General features: G+C 33.0%; 2 protein-coding genes across 2 annotated transcripts; both read left to right on the top strand.

Annotated features, from left to right (window-relative positions):
• Positions 1–323: 323 nt before the first annotated feature.
• LOC131637062 (uncharacterized) lies at positions 324–2,600 on the top strand. The gene is made up of 6 exons (XM_058907626.1): positions 324–493; positions 577–750; positions 856–1,020; positions 1,473–1,673; positions 1,802–1,899; positions 1,982–2,600. Exons 1-6 carry the CDS (start codon positions 427–429, stop codon positions 2,435–2,437), a joined length of 1,161 nt encoding a protein of 386 aa, XP_058763609.1. The 5' UTR covers positions 324–426; the 3' UTR covers positions 2,438–2,600.
• A 3,054-nt stretch (positions 2,601–5,654) lies between these two features.
• LOC131637066 (protein FAR1-RELATED SEQUENCE 5-like) lies at positions 5,655–8,800 on the top strand. Its single transcript, XM_058907631.1, has 2 exons — positions 5,655–6,504; positions 7,257–8,800. The coding sequence occupies exons 1-2, from the start codon at positions 5,655–5,657 to the stop codon at positions 8,798–8,800; spliced, it is 2,394 nt and encodes a 797-aa protein (XP_058763614.1).
• Positions 8,801–15,310: the final 6,510 nt, after the last annotated feature.

Here is a 15,310-nt window from a genome sequence, read left to right as displayed (position 1 = left end):
AGACATGACTCTTTACAATTATAACACTATAAATGTCACTCCATTATTTGAGTATTTCATAATGAAATAGAACAATTTTGTCATTTCGTCAAAACTGAAAAGTAAAAAAAAAATAGATTTAAAAGTGAGATCTAAGGCATTCCATCAAATTCTACTTCAGTCCATATTTTTTAATTAATCTAAATAATAAAACACGAGTTTATTCTATTATATTTCATCTAATTTTATTTACTTATATCGATCCAAAAATAGTTTTAAAGATTTTGAGTTGCAACTAATTTAACATGAATAAATTTGGTAGGAGACAAATAAATAAAGCAACACTAGTACTATTATTCACCAAATAAAGTGATTCTATATTCCTCACTCCTCACCATCACTGAAAATTTAGAACAACATTGCTCTCTCTTCATCAAAGTGACAAACATGCCTTCTCCTTCCACCTTCCTCACCCTCCATCTCTTCCTCCTTTCCACCCTCTTCTCTCTCCATGGTAACTAACTCTTCCTCAATCACTCTTCCATTCTCCAATTTTTTTTTTCATTTTTAACTCATTTTTCAATTTCATTTTTTCAGTTCAAGCAAACCACGTCATTTCCGAAGACGGTTACACCCTCACCACCGTTCTCGACGGCCACAAGCTTAACATAAACCCTTTCTCCGTTCTCCAACGACCCATTTCCTCCGATCTCATCATCCTTGACTCCTCAAACAGCACTTTCTACACCGTCCAATTACCCATTTCACAAGGTTCATTCTTTTGCTTTTTTTTTGTTATTAGGGTGTGCTAAAGTTTTGATTTTTAGGTTTTGATTTTTGGTTAATTTATGTTTTTGATTGTTTTTTCTGTTGCAGAAAGTGTTTTCAAGAGGTTTTCTGGAAATGGGTTGGCTGGGTATGTTGATGGTGATGTGGGTTCAGCAAGGTTTGATAAACCTAGAAGCTTTGCTGTTGATATTAAAGGGAATGTGTATGTTGCTGATAGGGTTAACAAGGTGATTAGGAAAATCAGCACCAATGGTATGTTTGTAGATAAACTTTGCTATGGCTTGGTTCTATGTTGTTTCTGTTGCTTGGTTTTTGTATCTAAAGTTTCAGTTTTTAGTTTCATGAAATTGATTTGTGATGGAAATTGCATGACCTAAATTTCATAGAAAGATCGGTGTAGTGAACTAATGTTGGGAGAGGATCCATTACCTTTACTATGTTGTGCGTTTGGTTTGAATGACATTTTACATTTTCGGAAATGGATTTCCCGATTTGCAAAAATGATACTATTCAGACAACTATATATATAGACCCGATACATTAGTTATTCATTGAACTTAAAAAATGAATGTTTGGCTTATAATAGTGACCAGAGGGTATTGACTATTTTGACGGATGCCTACAGTTTTGTGGACTAATTTACGTATTCGTTCAATTAGTCTGAAGCTCGAAATTGATTGTTGTCTATTTTGATTTCTGACTAGGTGTCACCACAATTGCCGGAGGAGGGTCTTCAGAAAAGTCGAACATCAAGGATGGACCAGCACAAAATGCTTCATTTTCAAATGATTTTGAGCTAACTTTCCTTCCTGCCCTGTGTGCTCTATTAGTGTCGGATCATATGCACCAGTTGGTCCATCAGATTAATTTGAAGGAGGAGGATTGTACTATTGGATCTAAATCTGGTGAGAATTTAGAATTTGGTACATATTATAATATGAACCTTTCCTTTTTTTTCACATTTTATGTTTTCAAGTTAATATTCTTCTTAGGTTAAAGCAATTGTAAATCAATTTTTTTCTGCACAAATCAGGGCTTGGTGCAGTTATGACTTGGACTCTAGGATTAGGACTATCATGTTTACTCGGCTTGATAATCGGCATTGTGGTCCGCCCCTATATCATCCCTCATGTAAGTTCCTCCGAATTTCTTGCAAATATTTTATTCAGCCAAGTGTTTACTTACACCAAATCTAACCGAACTATGTAGACAGGAACGCACCAGCCACTACCATTTCACCGTGACATGGAAGCATTGCCAAACCAGTTTGGGGAAGCTACTACCGACACTCTACTCCGGCATAAAAAGCGCAATTGCTAGCTGCAATTGCTCATCCGTTTTCTCAGTTGCATTGAAGCTTTGGAGACTTAGTCTTTCTCTTCTGGTTCTAGTGTTTAATGTCGACTTTGTTTTTCCGAGGCGGCCTCATATGGAGTCGGTGTCTTTGCTAGATTTAGATGCTTGCAATAGTGGTGAAATATCAAAGTCAAGTAAGTATTTTGACCAAATGAAGGATTTGATGAGTTTTGATGAAGCTGTTATGGATTCAACCAAGAAAACCTTGAATCAAGGAAAGGATAGCAGAGGCAGCATGAGAACTAAAGATAGTAGTAACATTCTTCATCAAGAATCATCTGTGGCTAATTTGGGTGTTGTGAAGAGGAGATGACTTTTGTATGATGCTAAAGTTTCATGTAAATATTTTGCTAATATATTGACACAGTAATTCAAACTGCACCTTTCTCCTATTTAGATTTAGAAAAACCATAAAATAATTGTTCATTTCTCCTATTTAGATTTAGATAAACCATAAAATAATTGTTTATTTCTCCTATTTAGATTTAGATAAATCATAAAATAATGTCATTATGAGTAAAACACATCAGTTTTTTTTTTTTTTTTTAATTTTTAAAAAGAACCAGCAATATAAAAATTCAGTTTTTTTTTTTATTTTTAAAATTACTATTTTATAATATCCATTAATTTTTTAAGTAAAAAATATGAACATACCTTTTATTTAGTTAAATATACCAAACCAATTTAAGTATTATTTTTATTATTTTGCACTTGGTAATTAACTATACTTTGTTTCAGCCACAACTACAAGTTATTGTCTAGTTTGAAGTTGAGAACTCTTGTGACTTTGTCTTTTAAAAAGGTGTCTTAATGAATTGAGGTTGAGGTGTTTGGGTGTTGGAAGCCTCAATTTCTAAGTAATGTGTAACCCAACGATGTGAATGTTGAGTTTCTAGTCTCTAGTTGAGGCTAAGGGATACGATGTGAATGTTGAGTTCCCAGTCTCTAGTTGAGGTTAAGGGATGCGATGAGAATGTTGAGTTCCCACAGACAATGTCAATCTTCTGTATAAGTCAATCTTAAGTCTGTGTCATTATGGCTACGAAATATTATCTATTTTGGGTGTGAGAACTTTCACGACTCTGTCCTTTAAAAAAAAGGCCTCTCTTTCGATTGAGGTGTTTGAGTGTAACATATAAAATACCCTTAGTCTCATTCCCAAACAATGTGGACTATTTTGTACAACTCAAAATAGTTATTATTATTATTATTATTATTATTATTATTATTATTATTATTATTATTATTATTATGATTATTATTTCTCTATTAATATGAAAAATGCATTTGTTGTGATTTTTTTAATGAAATGCGAAATAAAAGTAGAAACATATAAAAGGAGAAATGTCAAAAGTGAGAAAAGTTTGATTTGAACTCAAGACATCGTGCTCATACCTTCTTAGACTTAAGTTTTTATCAATTGTGCCAATTCATTTACTTGAAATAAAATGGAACAGAAAAATCATATAATGGTGGAAGACCTGGACAAAATTGGGGTATGACTAGAGAGAATTCTCGTGTAATTGACAAAACACTATTGATTTTTCAAAAAATATGATTCTTATTTTTTTTAGAGAGAGAGAGAGAAATTGATTTATATATGTTCTAGATATAAGACAAAAAATAGGTGAAAAACCAACAATTTTATTCAAGTCAAAAGGCAAAATGACAATTGTGTCAAACGTTTATGAGCGTTTGTATGTTTGAAGTAATTTAATAATTAATCAACACAACACATGCTCAATACAATGATTAAAAACTATAACCATAACTTAAAGCAGAAGCGAAACAAACATATTAGCATGCATACACACATCCTTATGATCTACAACATGTTATGTTATTATATGAGGTATTATTTATGATTATAGAAATACTTGAACGGACCTAAAGAGAAAGTTTTCTAGGAAGTGATAACGGTAATCCTAAAATGCAAAAGTGTAAAGACAAGTAACTAACACTTGTTGGCTTGTGGATCTTCCTCAACCAATACTCCTAATATCTTAAACACTCTTCTGATGGGGAGAAGACATAATCTGTTTATAGTACGGTATATTGGAGACCATAACCTATATATACGGTGATGGTCAATTAGAATTCTCATTATTCCAAAATAGGTCATCCTGACATCCACTCATATTTGCTCATATCCAATTAATTAATTAATTAATTAATTATTAAATAAAAATTTAATTATCCTTTTTAATTTTATTTGATCACTTAATCAATTAAGATTCTTAATTTCATAAATTATTAAATAAAAATTTAATTATCCTTTTTAATTTTATTTGATCACTTAATCAATTAAGATTCTTAATTTCATAAATAAGTAATAAAATATATATATATATATATATATATATATATATATATATATATATATATATATATATATATATATATATATATTTATATATACTCACATAATAATTATTAAAATATAATAAATAAATAATATCTAAATATAAAATATTTTAACTATCTCTCACTTGGAGAGGCCCACAATAAATATATAATATTTAAATATAACATATTGCAACAATGTTCTTCCCAAGAGTATAACTATAGGAAGGTATGAATGAAGCCACAAGCCCACAATCATCCATTCAGGTACTTCATCTAGGCGGCTGAAAAAAATTTGTTTGCTAAATCATATAAGTAGATAAATAGGGCAGCAGCTAATATGCATAAACAATTACTTATGCATGGTGCATAAGTTAATCTAAACCCTTGGATCAATATTTCCATCTAATGGCTAGAAATCACCATATATATATATTTACTAAAAACAAAAAAAAAACGTTTTGCTGATTGTTTTCCTTCTCAATTCAACGATACATCTTTTTCTTCTCAACTCACCACCGTCGCCACCGCCTGCACCGTCGCCACCGCCTGCACCGTTGCCACCGTCAATCTCCGCCGATCATCACCGTCTTCATCCTTCCTTCTCAACACATCACCACTGTTGCCATGCTTCCTTCCCAACACCTCATCACCGTCGCCTTTCTTCGCCGACATCATTAACTCGTTCCGGTGATTCCTCACAGCTCACTTTCATCCACGAAATCATAGGTATTGGATTTTACACTTGTTAAATTGAATTTTAGATGATTCACACTTCAATTTCTGAATTTCTATAGAACTGATTGTTTCACCTAATTCAACAATTCATTGAGTAATGTATGTACTATGGTTGAGTAGTGTTACTATTCCATGAGTAATGTATATTTTGATAGAATAACCTTGCATACTTCCATGAGTAATGTGCAATATATTTTGATACCTACTGTATAATATTAAATTGAATTTTAGAATTCCCACTTCAATTTCTGATTTCTTTCTTGCAATATGTAATTACCTAATGCGAGAATTCGTCGAGTAATGTGTAATATGGTTGAGTAATGTTAGGATTCCATGAGTAATGTGCAATATATTTTGATAGAATAACCTTGAATGTGTAATATTGAATATGCATATCTATCTTTCTTATTATTAAAGTTGTAATTTGTATTTTGTAGGTTGTGTTGCTAATGGATGAGATACCGTCTTCCACAAATGTCACTCAAGATGTTGGTTCAATCTCCGATGAAAATAAAGAATCGTGGCAACATTTTGTCTTCCACGACCTTTCATCAATCAAGGATTTCTATGCTAAATACGCTCATGAAAAGGGATTTAGCGTGAGAAGAAATTTGCACTCCTTCTTTGATTCTCGTAACAAAAAAACGGACATTGTGCAATATATCCGTTATGTTTGTAACAAGCATGGTTTCAAGCACGGAAGTCGGGCGGATCCTAAGAACAAGACAAACTCGGATACTCCTGTTCTCATTGAATATCAGAAACAAAAAGAACTTCCCGAGGAAAGGACTGGTTGCCCAGCTAGTATTTCGTTGAAGTATGATTCCAATGTTAAAGGTTATCACATATACAAATGGAATGTTACTCATAACCACCCTTTCCATAAACCCGAGCATTCGCATTACTTGAGATCGACTCGAGAGATTAGTGAGCCTAAAAAACAACTTGCTATAATAAATTCAAAATCAGGCATGTCTGTAAGATCCTCCTTTCAAGTTATGCGTCAAATAGCTGGTGGTTCAAAGAACCTTGGGTATTGCTTCCAAGATTTAAAGAACCTTCTCACCACTGTTCGACAAAAGGAAATGGTTATTGGTGATGCAACTATTATCCAAGAATATCTTAGAAACGAAGCTTTGAGGAACCCATCATTTTATTATGATATCCAAGTAGATTCTGAAGAGAACATAGCTAGTATTTTCTGGTCAGATGCAATTATGCAGCAAGACTATGAATTATTTGGTGATCTCATCAGTTTCGACACAACTTATCGAACAAATACGGAGTATCGCCCATTAGGTATGTGTTCTATTCATTTCACTACTATTATATCAAGCTTCCATTTTATTTTGTAATTATCAGTGCATTGATATATTCTCTCTACCATATTTATTATTACATCATTATATATTAGTATAAAGATACATTCACTTTTTTTACTTTCCCCTTTTAATTTATTGTCTGTAGTTAATATATGATTCAATGTATGTAGTTAGTTTTTCATGTGAAGATGGTGGAAAATTAACAGATTTATGATTACTAGGGTTTTCTGGGACTATGATCAAATGTTCTTTTATTCAATTGCTACTTGATAAGGTTTAATTAGTAGCTTGGTGGATATTTTATTTTCTGTGCCAATTACTCTTTACTTTGAAGTCAGTGGTGAGTTTTTTTCTATTCACGGGTATGAGCTTTACCTTTTATTTTGGTCACTGGTTAATGATGTAGAGCTGTATTATTAACAATAACTTATGTTCAACCTTGTACTTTTTGAAACAGTGTTGATTTTAATTATATCACAACCTAATGATTTGCAAAACATTACGATAGTTTTCCATTTTCTTTGAAAATATATCTCCCGAATTCTAGTTATCAAGATTATTAACACATTAAACATCTGCAGGTATAATAAGTAGGGCTGAGTATAAAGTGCTAATATTAGTATAAAGATATATTGATAACATCCTTTGTTTTAGGTATGACACTGCTTTTATATTGATAACATCAATTGTTTTAACTTTTTCGTGATATGTTTTTGTCATACATACCAGCTCCGTTTCTTGGATTTGACAACCACCGTAAGAGTGTATTATTTGGTTGTGCCCTGCTCTACGATGAGACTTCAGCAAGTTTTGATTGGTTGTTTACCACTTTCCTGAAGTGCATGAAAAATAAGAAACCCATTACAATTTATACAGACCAAGCTTCTGCTTTGATGAAGTCAGTTCCAAACATCTTCCCCGATGTCTTCCATGGGTTGTGTTCTTGGCACATGGGGGAGAATGCAAAGTCCAACTTAGGCTCTCGTTGCAATGGTGCATTTCTTGACGAACTACATCACTTGGTTTCGAATGTTGATGATGAGGCAGAGTTTGACTTCAATTGGAATAAGATGCTTCAAAATTGTTTTGGTGGTAAAGCCACTTCTGAATTTACTTGGCTTGTCCAGATTCATCGTAATCGTACTCAATGGTCTTCTGCTTGGGTGAAATCATACTTCACTGCCGGTTTGAAGACCACACAGTTAAGCGAGTCGTTCAATGCCTTTCTTCGCCACTTTCTTCAGCCAGACCACTCACTTGTGCAATTCTTTATCCATTTCAATGTTATGGTTGAGAAAATGCGAGATAATCATGCTGATTGTGATTTCAAGGCTGCCAATACTAGGCCAAGAAACAATTATCCCAACAGCCAACTCATGAGGTCCGTTGTCGCCAAGTATACTCCAGCATCGTTTGCATTCATTCACAAGCAATATGATCTTTCTTTCAAATATTATTATGAGGAGGACATGTCAAGAAGTTCAATTTCTAATAGAGTTTTCAAAGTGTTCACAATTCAACTTGTTCGTGATGCCGATGAGATGGATTTTGATAATGATGCCGCTGCGAATGTTTATATGTCGGTCGAAGAAGTTCCAGAAAACCTTCTTCCTAATGATCAAGATCCTTTGCGACTTGATGAGAGGGTTGTTACGGTAGATATTGGGAACAAGATTTTTACTTGTACCTGTCGGATGTTCGAGAACCGGGGATTCTTATGTCGCCATGTTTTCAAGATATTAGACTTCTTAGGGAGTTCTGTCCAATACCAGTCCTTGAAGTCCATACCTGACCACTACATATTGAAGCGTTGGACTAAAGGAATTCGTCCATCCCTTGATGCTTTAAAACCCATCAGTATTGGAGGTATTCAAGATACTACTTTTGCAAAAAGATATCAACAAGCTTCTGGTGTTATGCTTCAGATTATAACCCGTGTTTGCATGGACCCTGATGCGTGCCAATTTTTTCTTAATGCTGCAATTGAATGTGGGAAGCAAGCGGAAGAGTTGATTGTTGCTAAAGGTGTTTCCGGTCAACCTTCATCTTCCAGGTCTGCATCTTGCAAAGATACTAGTGTTGCTGAACCTCTTGTAGTTGATTCTAGTGTAAAAAAGTTCAAAAAGAGACCCAATCCAATCAGGGCTAAGAAACGGCTCAAAAGTGATTATGAGTTAGCTAGGGAGAGACAAAGATTCATCGCACAGCGGAAGAAACAAAAGAAAGAAGATGATGCTGCAAAATTAGCTTTAACAATCACCAATGTTGATTGATTTTCATTATTTCTTTCCATTGTTTTAGACTATTATATTTCAGTCTACTATTTCAAATTTTCATCATACTGTAAGCAGAATTTTATATTTCATTCTACAATTTGATTTTTTTAGTTATTGCCAATTTAGCTTCTGCTACATACTATTGAATTTGCTTAAAGTAATAACTTTGGATAGGCAAACTTATTTCTCATTTAATAACCACATGAAGTACTTAATGCAATAGCTCTTTTCTGTGTTTTCAATCTCTCTGTTGCACATGCAGAATGCCTTTGAAATAAATGGCTTCATGTGTTTGTTTAGATTTAATTATAATAAGCCTTAAGATGGTTATGATCTATGATCCAGGCAATTGGACATTACTGCAATGAGTTACAGTTTTTGAACCTTGGATGGTGTGAACAAATCTGTATGAATTTATGGTAGGGCATCATACATAGACTTTCAAATCTGTATGGTTTTATGGAAGGATGTTAATATGATGTTAAATTTCTTTGATTTGTATTTTTCTATCAAATATTAAATTTAAAATAAGATATAAAATTCAATTCAAACCCAAAACGAGGATCATACTCTATTTCAAAATCAATTCTCACAAAATTATTATTTTATTATTACAAAATCACATTCCCTTATTTTTTATTGTATCGTGTTATGTTTTGTTTTATATTTTTGTTATCACACACAACACAACACAGTCATAAGTTCACAGTGGTTTCTCATCATGTTATTCTGATCTGTCTACGCGCAAACTAACTCAAAGCTAACTATTATAGTTCCTAGAATTATTACAACAGGCGAGTAAACAACAGACAAAAGAGGAGCGGGGTACTTCATAGAATGAATAACTATTCTCCTCTCTTATCATTTTTATTCTCCTCTCTTATCATTTTTATTACAGTGCAAATTGTTTTCATTAAATTCTTGCTTGTATTCTAGAATAAATATTCTAGATATGTATTGAGATTGTATTTGAATCGATTTAAAAACACCTCATTGATTGAAATTTTTTAAAACTAATTGTCATTGAATCTATTCATTGGATGTACCAGATGATTCAAACAGTCTACTAATTTAAAGTTGCAGTTTTATTTGAAAATACGTAAAAAGGAATCTGCATCAATATGGAACAGGACAGTAGCTTTAAAGAAACAATTTGTCTAAATTTAAGCTTAAAGAAACAATTTGCTCATACAAGTCAAACTTAATCAATTCTAGAAACCAACATTCTTACTACACAATTCAATATAGAGTTTTTTTTCCTTTTTGTCCTATGTTTTTTTGTCTTCTTCCCGGCTTCTTTCTCAAGGACTTGTGCCATAGAACATTCTTCCTCTTCTTCACCCAAGTTAGGGGCTGACTTCTTTGTCTTCACCTTTTTTTTGTTCTTCTCTGCTTCTTTCTCCAAGTCATCCTCCATAGCACATGCAGCCTCTTCTTCAGCCAATGTCAGAGCTAACTTTGTCAAGTTTTGAAGCAACTCATTGTCCTCACGCTTCAAGATGTCTAGCAACATTTTTACTCTTTGAATCTCCATGAAATCATCTTGCTCTTCATTTGTCATCATATCCCAATGCTTAAAAAAATCCCAAATTGCAGCTTGCTTGCTATCCCATTTCTCAATATATGTCAGAACAAATAGCCCGCATGATTTCCTATCATGTTGTAAAGGCAATTTCACATCCTCCCAACTCCATTGACTAAAGTCTATAGGTTCATTTCTCTTAGCATTTATCAACTCCATCCCATATCTCACTTTCCACTTCCCCCAGTTGTCCCATTCATCTTCTTTTCGAAATGTGAACCTTTCACAACTATTCAGAAATCCGAACCTCTGTTCTTTGAAATCAATCACATATGCAACATAGTGACTCTTCAAATAAACTGGGAAAAACCACTGTAATGATGAAAAGAAATCATGAGTACAATAATCAACATGGAACTTAATACTATCAAAACAAATTACTCAATACAGATTACTCAATACAGATTACTCAGTACAGATTACTCAGTACAGATTACTCAATACAGATTACTCAGTACAGATTACTCAGTACAGATTACTCAATACTATCAACATATTAATCAAAACAGATTGCTATAACTAACCTTGTAATTAATCAAAACAGATTACTCAATACTATCAACATATTACTTAAACATTATTGAATATTATCCCATGTGTTCAGTATTATTTTGTTATAACCTCATGTGTTCAGTATTATTTTGTTACAAAACGTTCATACTTCTTAGGTTTCTAATTTGGAATATGGTTTAAACTTAGAGATTTGGATCCATCAAACATTGGCTGAATAGCAGTGTGATATTTCTTCCACTGTTTCACTGCCATATGGACTCGCCGAGCTGTAAATGATGTTCTTCATTGCTCTTATTAAGTTTCTTAATAACTACGTACTTTTTTTAAAATTAATTTTTAATACTAGTAGCAATAAAAATCTCAAAGCATGTCGTGATGTGATTAGTGTTGACACACTTAAGAGCAAGTCTGTTACCAACCAAGTTGTTATAAATTTCAATAGCATATATGAGAATTCAAAAGCAGTTAACTTACTTAAATTTTGACTAAAAGGTGATAAAAATTATCATCTCCAAATCCTAAGAGAGAATAACTAAAAGAAAAAAGAAAACCATACCATGGTATAGTAACAAAGTAGAAAGTTTACAACAGTATGCAAGTTTAAAGCCATGTTTTATCCATCTTATTAGCTACTTCACTATTTTCTAAAAACTAGTTGAGCTATTATTTTCAACAGATTTGACTTGATCTTCAACTTCATTGTGCATCTCACTACAATCAGCCCCCTTAATAGCAGAATCATCGAAACTTTTTTCAGCGGGACGCACGATCTGACCAAATAGTATTATATGACTGGTAGTGTTTATCTCATTTGACACATTATCAGTTCCTTTCGTTGAACTTTTCTCAAATGAACTATCTTTCAAAGAGTTACTGAATTCTACCTTTGATATAGCAGAAATTCTTTCTGTATCACTTAGTATGGCAGATTACTCAATACTATCAACATATTAAACATTATTGAATATTATCCTAGCACAATATATTTACAATATGTTCGCACAAATATTAAGCAAAAATGTACTTACATATTCAGGATTTTCCACGTCTATATCATTAAAATCCATGTATTTGAGCTGTCTTATTAAATCTTCTGCATACTCGGCCACTACATGGGCTTCTCTATGATCCTTTTTGCGTCTAGTGATTTTGACGCCATGCTCAAACTATGTGCAAATAATTATAACAAAATACATTTAATATGGGAATTTAAACAATGAAGATATTGTAAATTTTAGTTAATTAAAACTAATCAATATGTGATACTTACTTCATATGTAACCGGGAATATGAACCTTTTCATCTTTCCTTTCATCATCTCTTTTTTATTCAAGAAACTAAAATAGTTTCCAATGACATCCCCCTCTAACTTACAATCCTTCTTGAGACAAAATAAGGATCCCCTGTTAAGGTTGTCTAACATCTTGCATTTGTCTTGGAACAATACCTCCCTTCATGTTAAAATCATTATCAATTAGAGATGAAATATAATGAATCTCATTTAAAAATTGAAGTTAAAAAAAATATTAAATGGCTGGAATTAAAAAATCAACGTACATAGCTCCTCCATTTGCTTCTGCCAATGTCCACGCATAGTTGACCAATTGTGTGTCTTCCTCACTCAATTTCGCCTTCTTCATTTGCATTACATATGGGGATCTAAAGTATTGTGACAATGCTGAGATCCTTTTTGGAAGCGGAAACTGTTCATTTTGTGGTATGTTCTCCAAAAGTGTGTATGTTGCCACATCAGATGGTGACTTTCTACTCTCTTCCACTGGTAATACTACTTCCAATGACATAGGAGTACTGAATCCTAGACTAAAAGAAGGCTGACCCCAATCAGAATCATTCATCTCAGCTGTATCACCATGCTTCTCTTGACTTTCTTTTTCAGGCTGATTTGCATCATCTTCTTTTCCGGGCTGTTCTGCATCATCCTCTTTATCAACTAAACTTGCAGCTTGTTCTTCAAGCCCATGATCCGAATCATCATCCTTGTCTTCACTCTCAACCAATTCAGGACTTGCATTTCTAGGCTCATGTGCAGCATCCTCTTTATCTCCAACTTCTTTTCCCGTATTAGAACGATGCTCCTTTTCTCCAACTTCTTTTCCTTTACTCATTGAAGACTCAGCTTCCTCTGCCTGTTTGACCCAATAAGTCTTCCAATCAGCCCAAAACTTCAGCTTTTCATCACAAATTTTTATTTGTTTTTTAGCCTGCAACGTGCATAAAAGCACTCAAATCAATAGCCACATATTACTCAAACTAAGCATGTATAGCCACATATTAAACATGTACTCTCAAATAGTAATACTGAATACTAAAATAACAATGAATAGCTATATATTATGTGTAATACGGTGAACTGACTTTTTATTTTTTATATAAGCAACAATGTTGCGGTGAGCAAGAGTCGCCACCGACTTTTATTTTATCCAATTAGGAAAGGTATAAAAGAACAGGAAAGACCTTCTTTAAAAAGAGATTGAGTTCGGGGGGTAGGTTATGAAAAGGGAAGGTGTAAGCACCCTTTTCATCCGTAGTTATCTACGGGCTCTTAGTTGCTTAGCTCACTTTTGTTTGAAATGTTTGATTTGTTTGAAAAAGTAGTGTGTGTTTAGAAAAACACTTTTGTTTTGAAAATGTCTAAAAAGACAATGTTAAAAAACATGGTGTGAAAAGTATTTGTTTTTGTTTGAATTGATTGTGAGCAAGCACTTAAGAGTTCCTACCCTAAGTTCGTAAGGTCTTTCCTATTCATTAAGGCTTTCCTTGGGCGATAGTACTATCCATACCAGTTGAGGGTAGGTAGTCCTATACATTGGATGTGCGGGTCATCGAAGGGTCATCGAATCGTCATAGAGACTATCCATACCATAAAGAGGGTAGGAAGTCCTATGAGATGGGAATAGTCATAAAGGCAGCATGTAGGGGTACCTTAGCCATCGAAGGGACTATCACCATTTAATCGAGGGACAAGATCATTTATACCGAAAGGCGACATCGAAGGGACTATGATCTTTAAATCGGTGGGACAATGATGATTTTGAATCGTAGGCAGCAAGTGCTAAGGTATCCCTACGCTCGAAGGGACTTGACTATTTGATCGAGAAGGCAACTGAGAGGGGAAACCCTAGAGGTGAGTGTGTGAACAGTAAAGTGTGTTATGTTCAGAGATATTATCTTGAATTAAGGTTAGCTAGCGATTGATTTTATCTTGTCATACAATCCTAAACCATACATCTAAACAGATAATAGTAGTAGTTATAATGTGCGGAAAGTAAATGCGGAAACATAAATCTACGCTATTACAAAAAAATGCCCATGTGACCTATACATTGATTGCTAATATTTAAATAAATGAATAATTAAATAAAGGGCCGAAATTAAACAAACACGCGCCATTCAGTGGAATTAGAGACGAGAAGAAGAATCGAAGAATTAGTAAATGCTTGTTAATTAGAAACCTAATTAAATTAACCTAATTCTAAGGTATTAATCAATTTTAAAAAAAAAAAAAAAAAAAAAGATTGTTTTCGGTCTTTTTGGTGATTAAAAAAAAATTAATTAGAAAGAACTAAATATGTTAATTATATACAAGAAAAAAATTAAAATTGAACTAAAGTCTAAATTAATTTATTTTAAGCATTTATTATTAAAGAATCTAATAAAAATAATAATAAATAAAAAAACTAGGAGAACGTTTTTGTTAGTTTTTTTGTTAAAATTAACTGGTATACTAAATTAAAAGTCCTAACTTCTAAATTAATTATAAAAAAAAAGGTTTTCAACATTATATTAATTAAGTTAATTGGAAAGGAAAGAAAAATTAAAAGAAAATAAAATGATGGATCGAGAGATCGAGCCCTAGTCCTTATGGTCAACAGTCTTAATGCTTTGCCAGCTGCACTATGGTTACTTTGCGTTAGTAGAACGCAGATTAAACATAATGTACACAATGAAAAAAAACAAAACAGAACAAATGCGTGCGCTGACTGTTCATCATCTTCACCTTGTTCCTGCAAACAAATTGCTACGAAACTGCAATTATTTTGCTACGATGGTTCTGTAGCTAACCTGCAAATAAATAAAAAATTCACAATTTCGCGTTAAATACAAAATTAAAACATCCATGTCCACTTAAAATCATCCCCTGAGTCCAAATATGGTATTGGTTTTTGGTGAATCCCCTTGCAAGTGTCAACACGAAAAGCTTAAACTCTTATACCCTAGCCATGGTGTTGTTTGATTTACAAGCCTAAGCTTCGATCCAAGGGTTCAAACCTCTACTAAATCACATCAGAAACTCATACACATGGTTAGTTTGCATTAAAATATGATAAAATATGATTTATGAAATTCAAGAAATATGAATAAATATGAACCATATGGTATAGGTGTTTTAT

Source organism: Vicia villosa, unplaced genomic scaffold, assembly GCF_029867415.1.
Source record: "Vicia villosa cultivar HV-30 ecotype Madison, WI unplaced genomic scaffold, Vvil1.0 ctg.001905F_1_1, whole genome shotgun sequence".
Lineage (NCBI taxonomy): Eukaryota > Viridiplantae > Streptophyta > Magnoliopsida > Fabales > Fabaceae > Vicia > Vicia villosa.
The sequence above is the reverse complement of the archived record's forward strand: the minus strand, read 5'-3'. Positions and strand labels throughout refer to the sequence as shown.

Excerpts from the sequence above, each read along its gene's own strand:
- LOC131637062 (XM_058907626.1), top strand. The coding sequence starts at position 427 with ATGCCTTCTCCTTCCACCTTCCTCACCCTCCATCTCTTCCTCCTTTCC. Across the intron at positions 494-576 it reads CACCCTCTTCTCTCTCCATG|TTCAAGCAAACCACGTCATT; the intron begins GTAACTAACTCT and ends TCATTTTTTCAG. Across the intron at positions 751-855 it reads CCAATTACCCATTTCACAAG|AAAGTGTTTTCAAGAGGTTT; the intron begins GTTCATTCTTTT and ends TTTCTGTTGCAG.
- LOC131637066 (XM_058907631.1), top strand. The coding sequence starts at position 5,655 with ATGGATGAGATACCGTCTTCCACAAATGTCACTCAAGATGTTGGTTCA. Across the intron at positions 6,505-7,256 it reads TACGGAGTATCGCCCATTAG|CTCCGTTTCTTGGATTTGAC; the intron begins GTATGTGTTCTA and ends CATACATACCAG.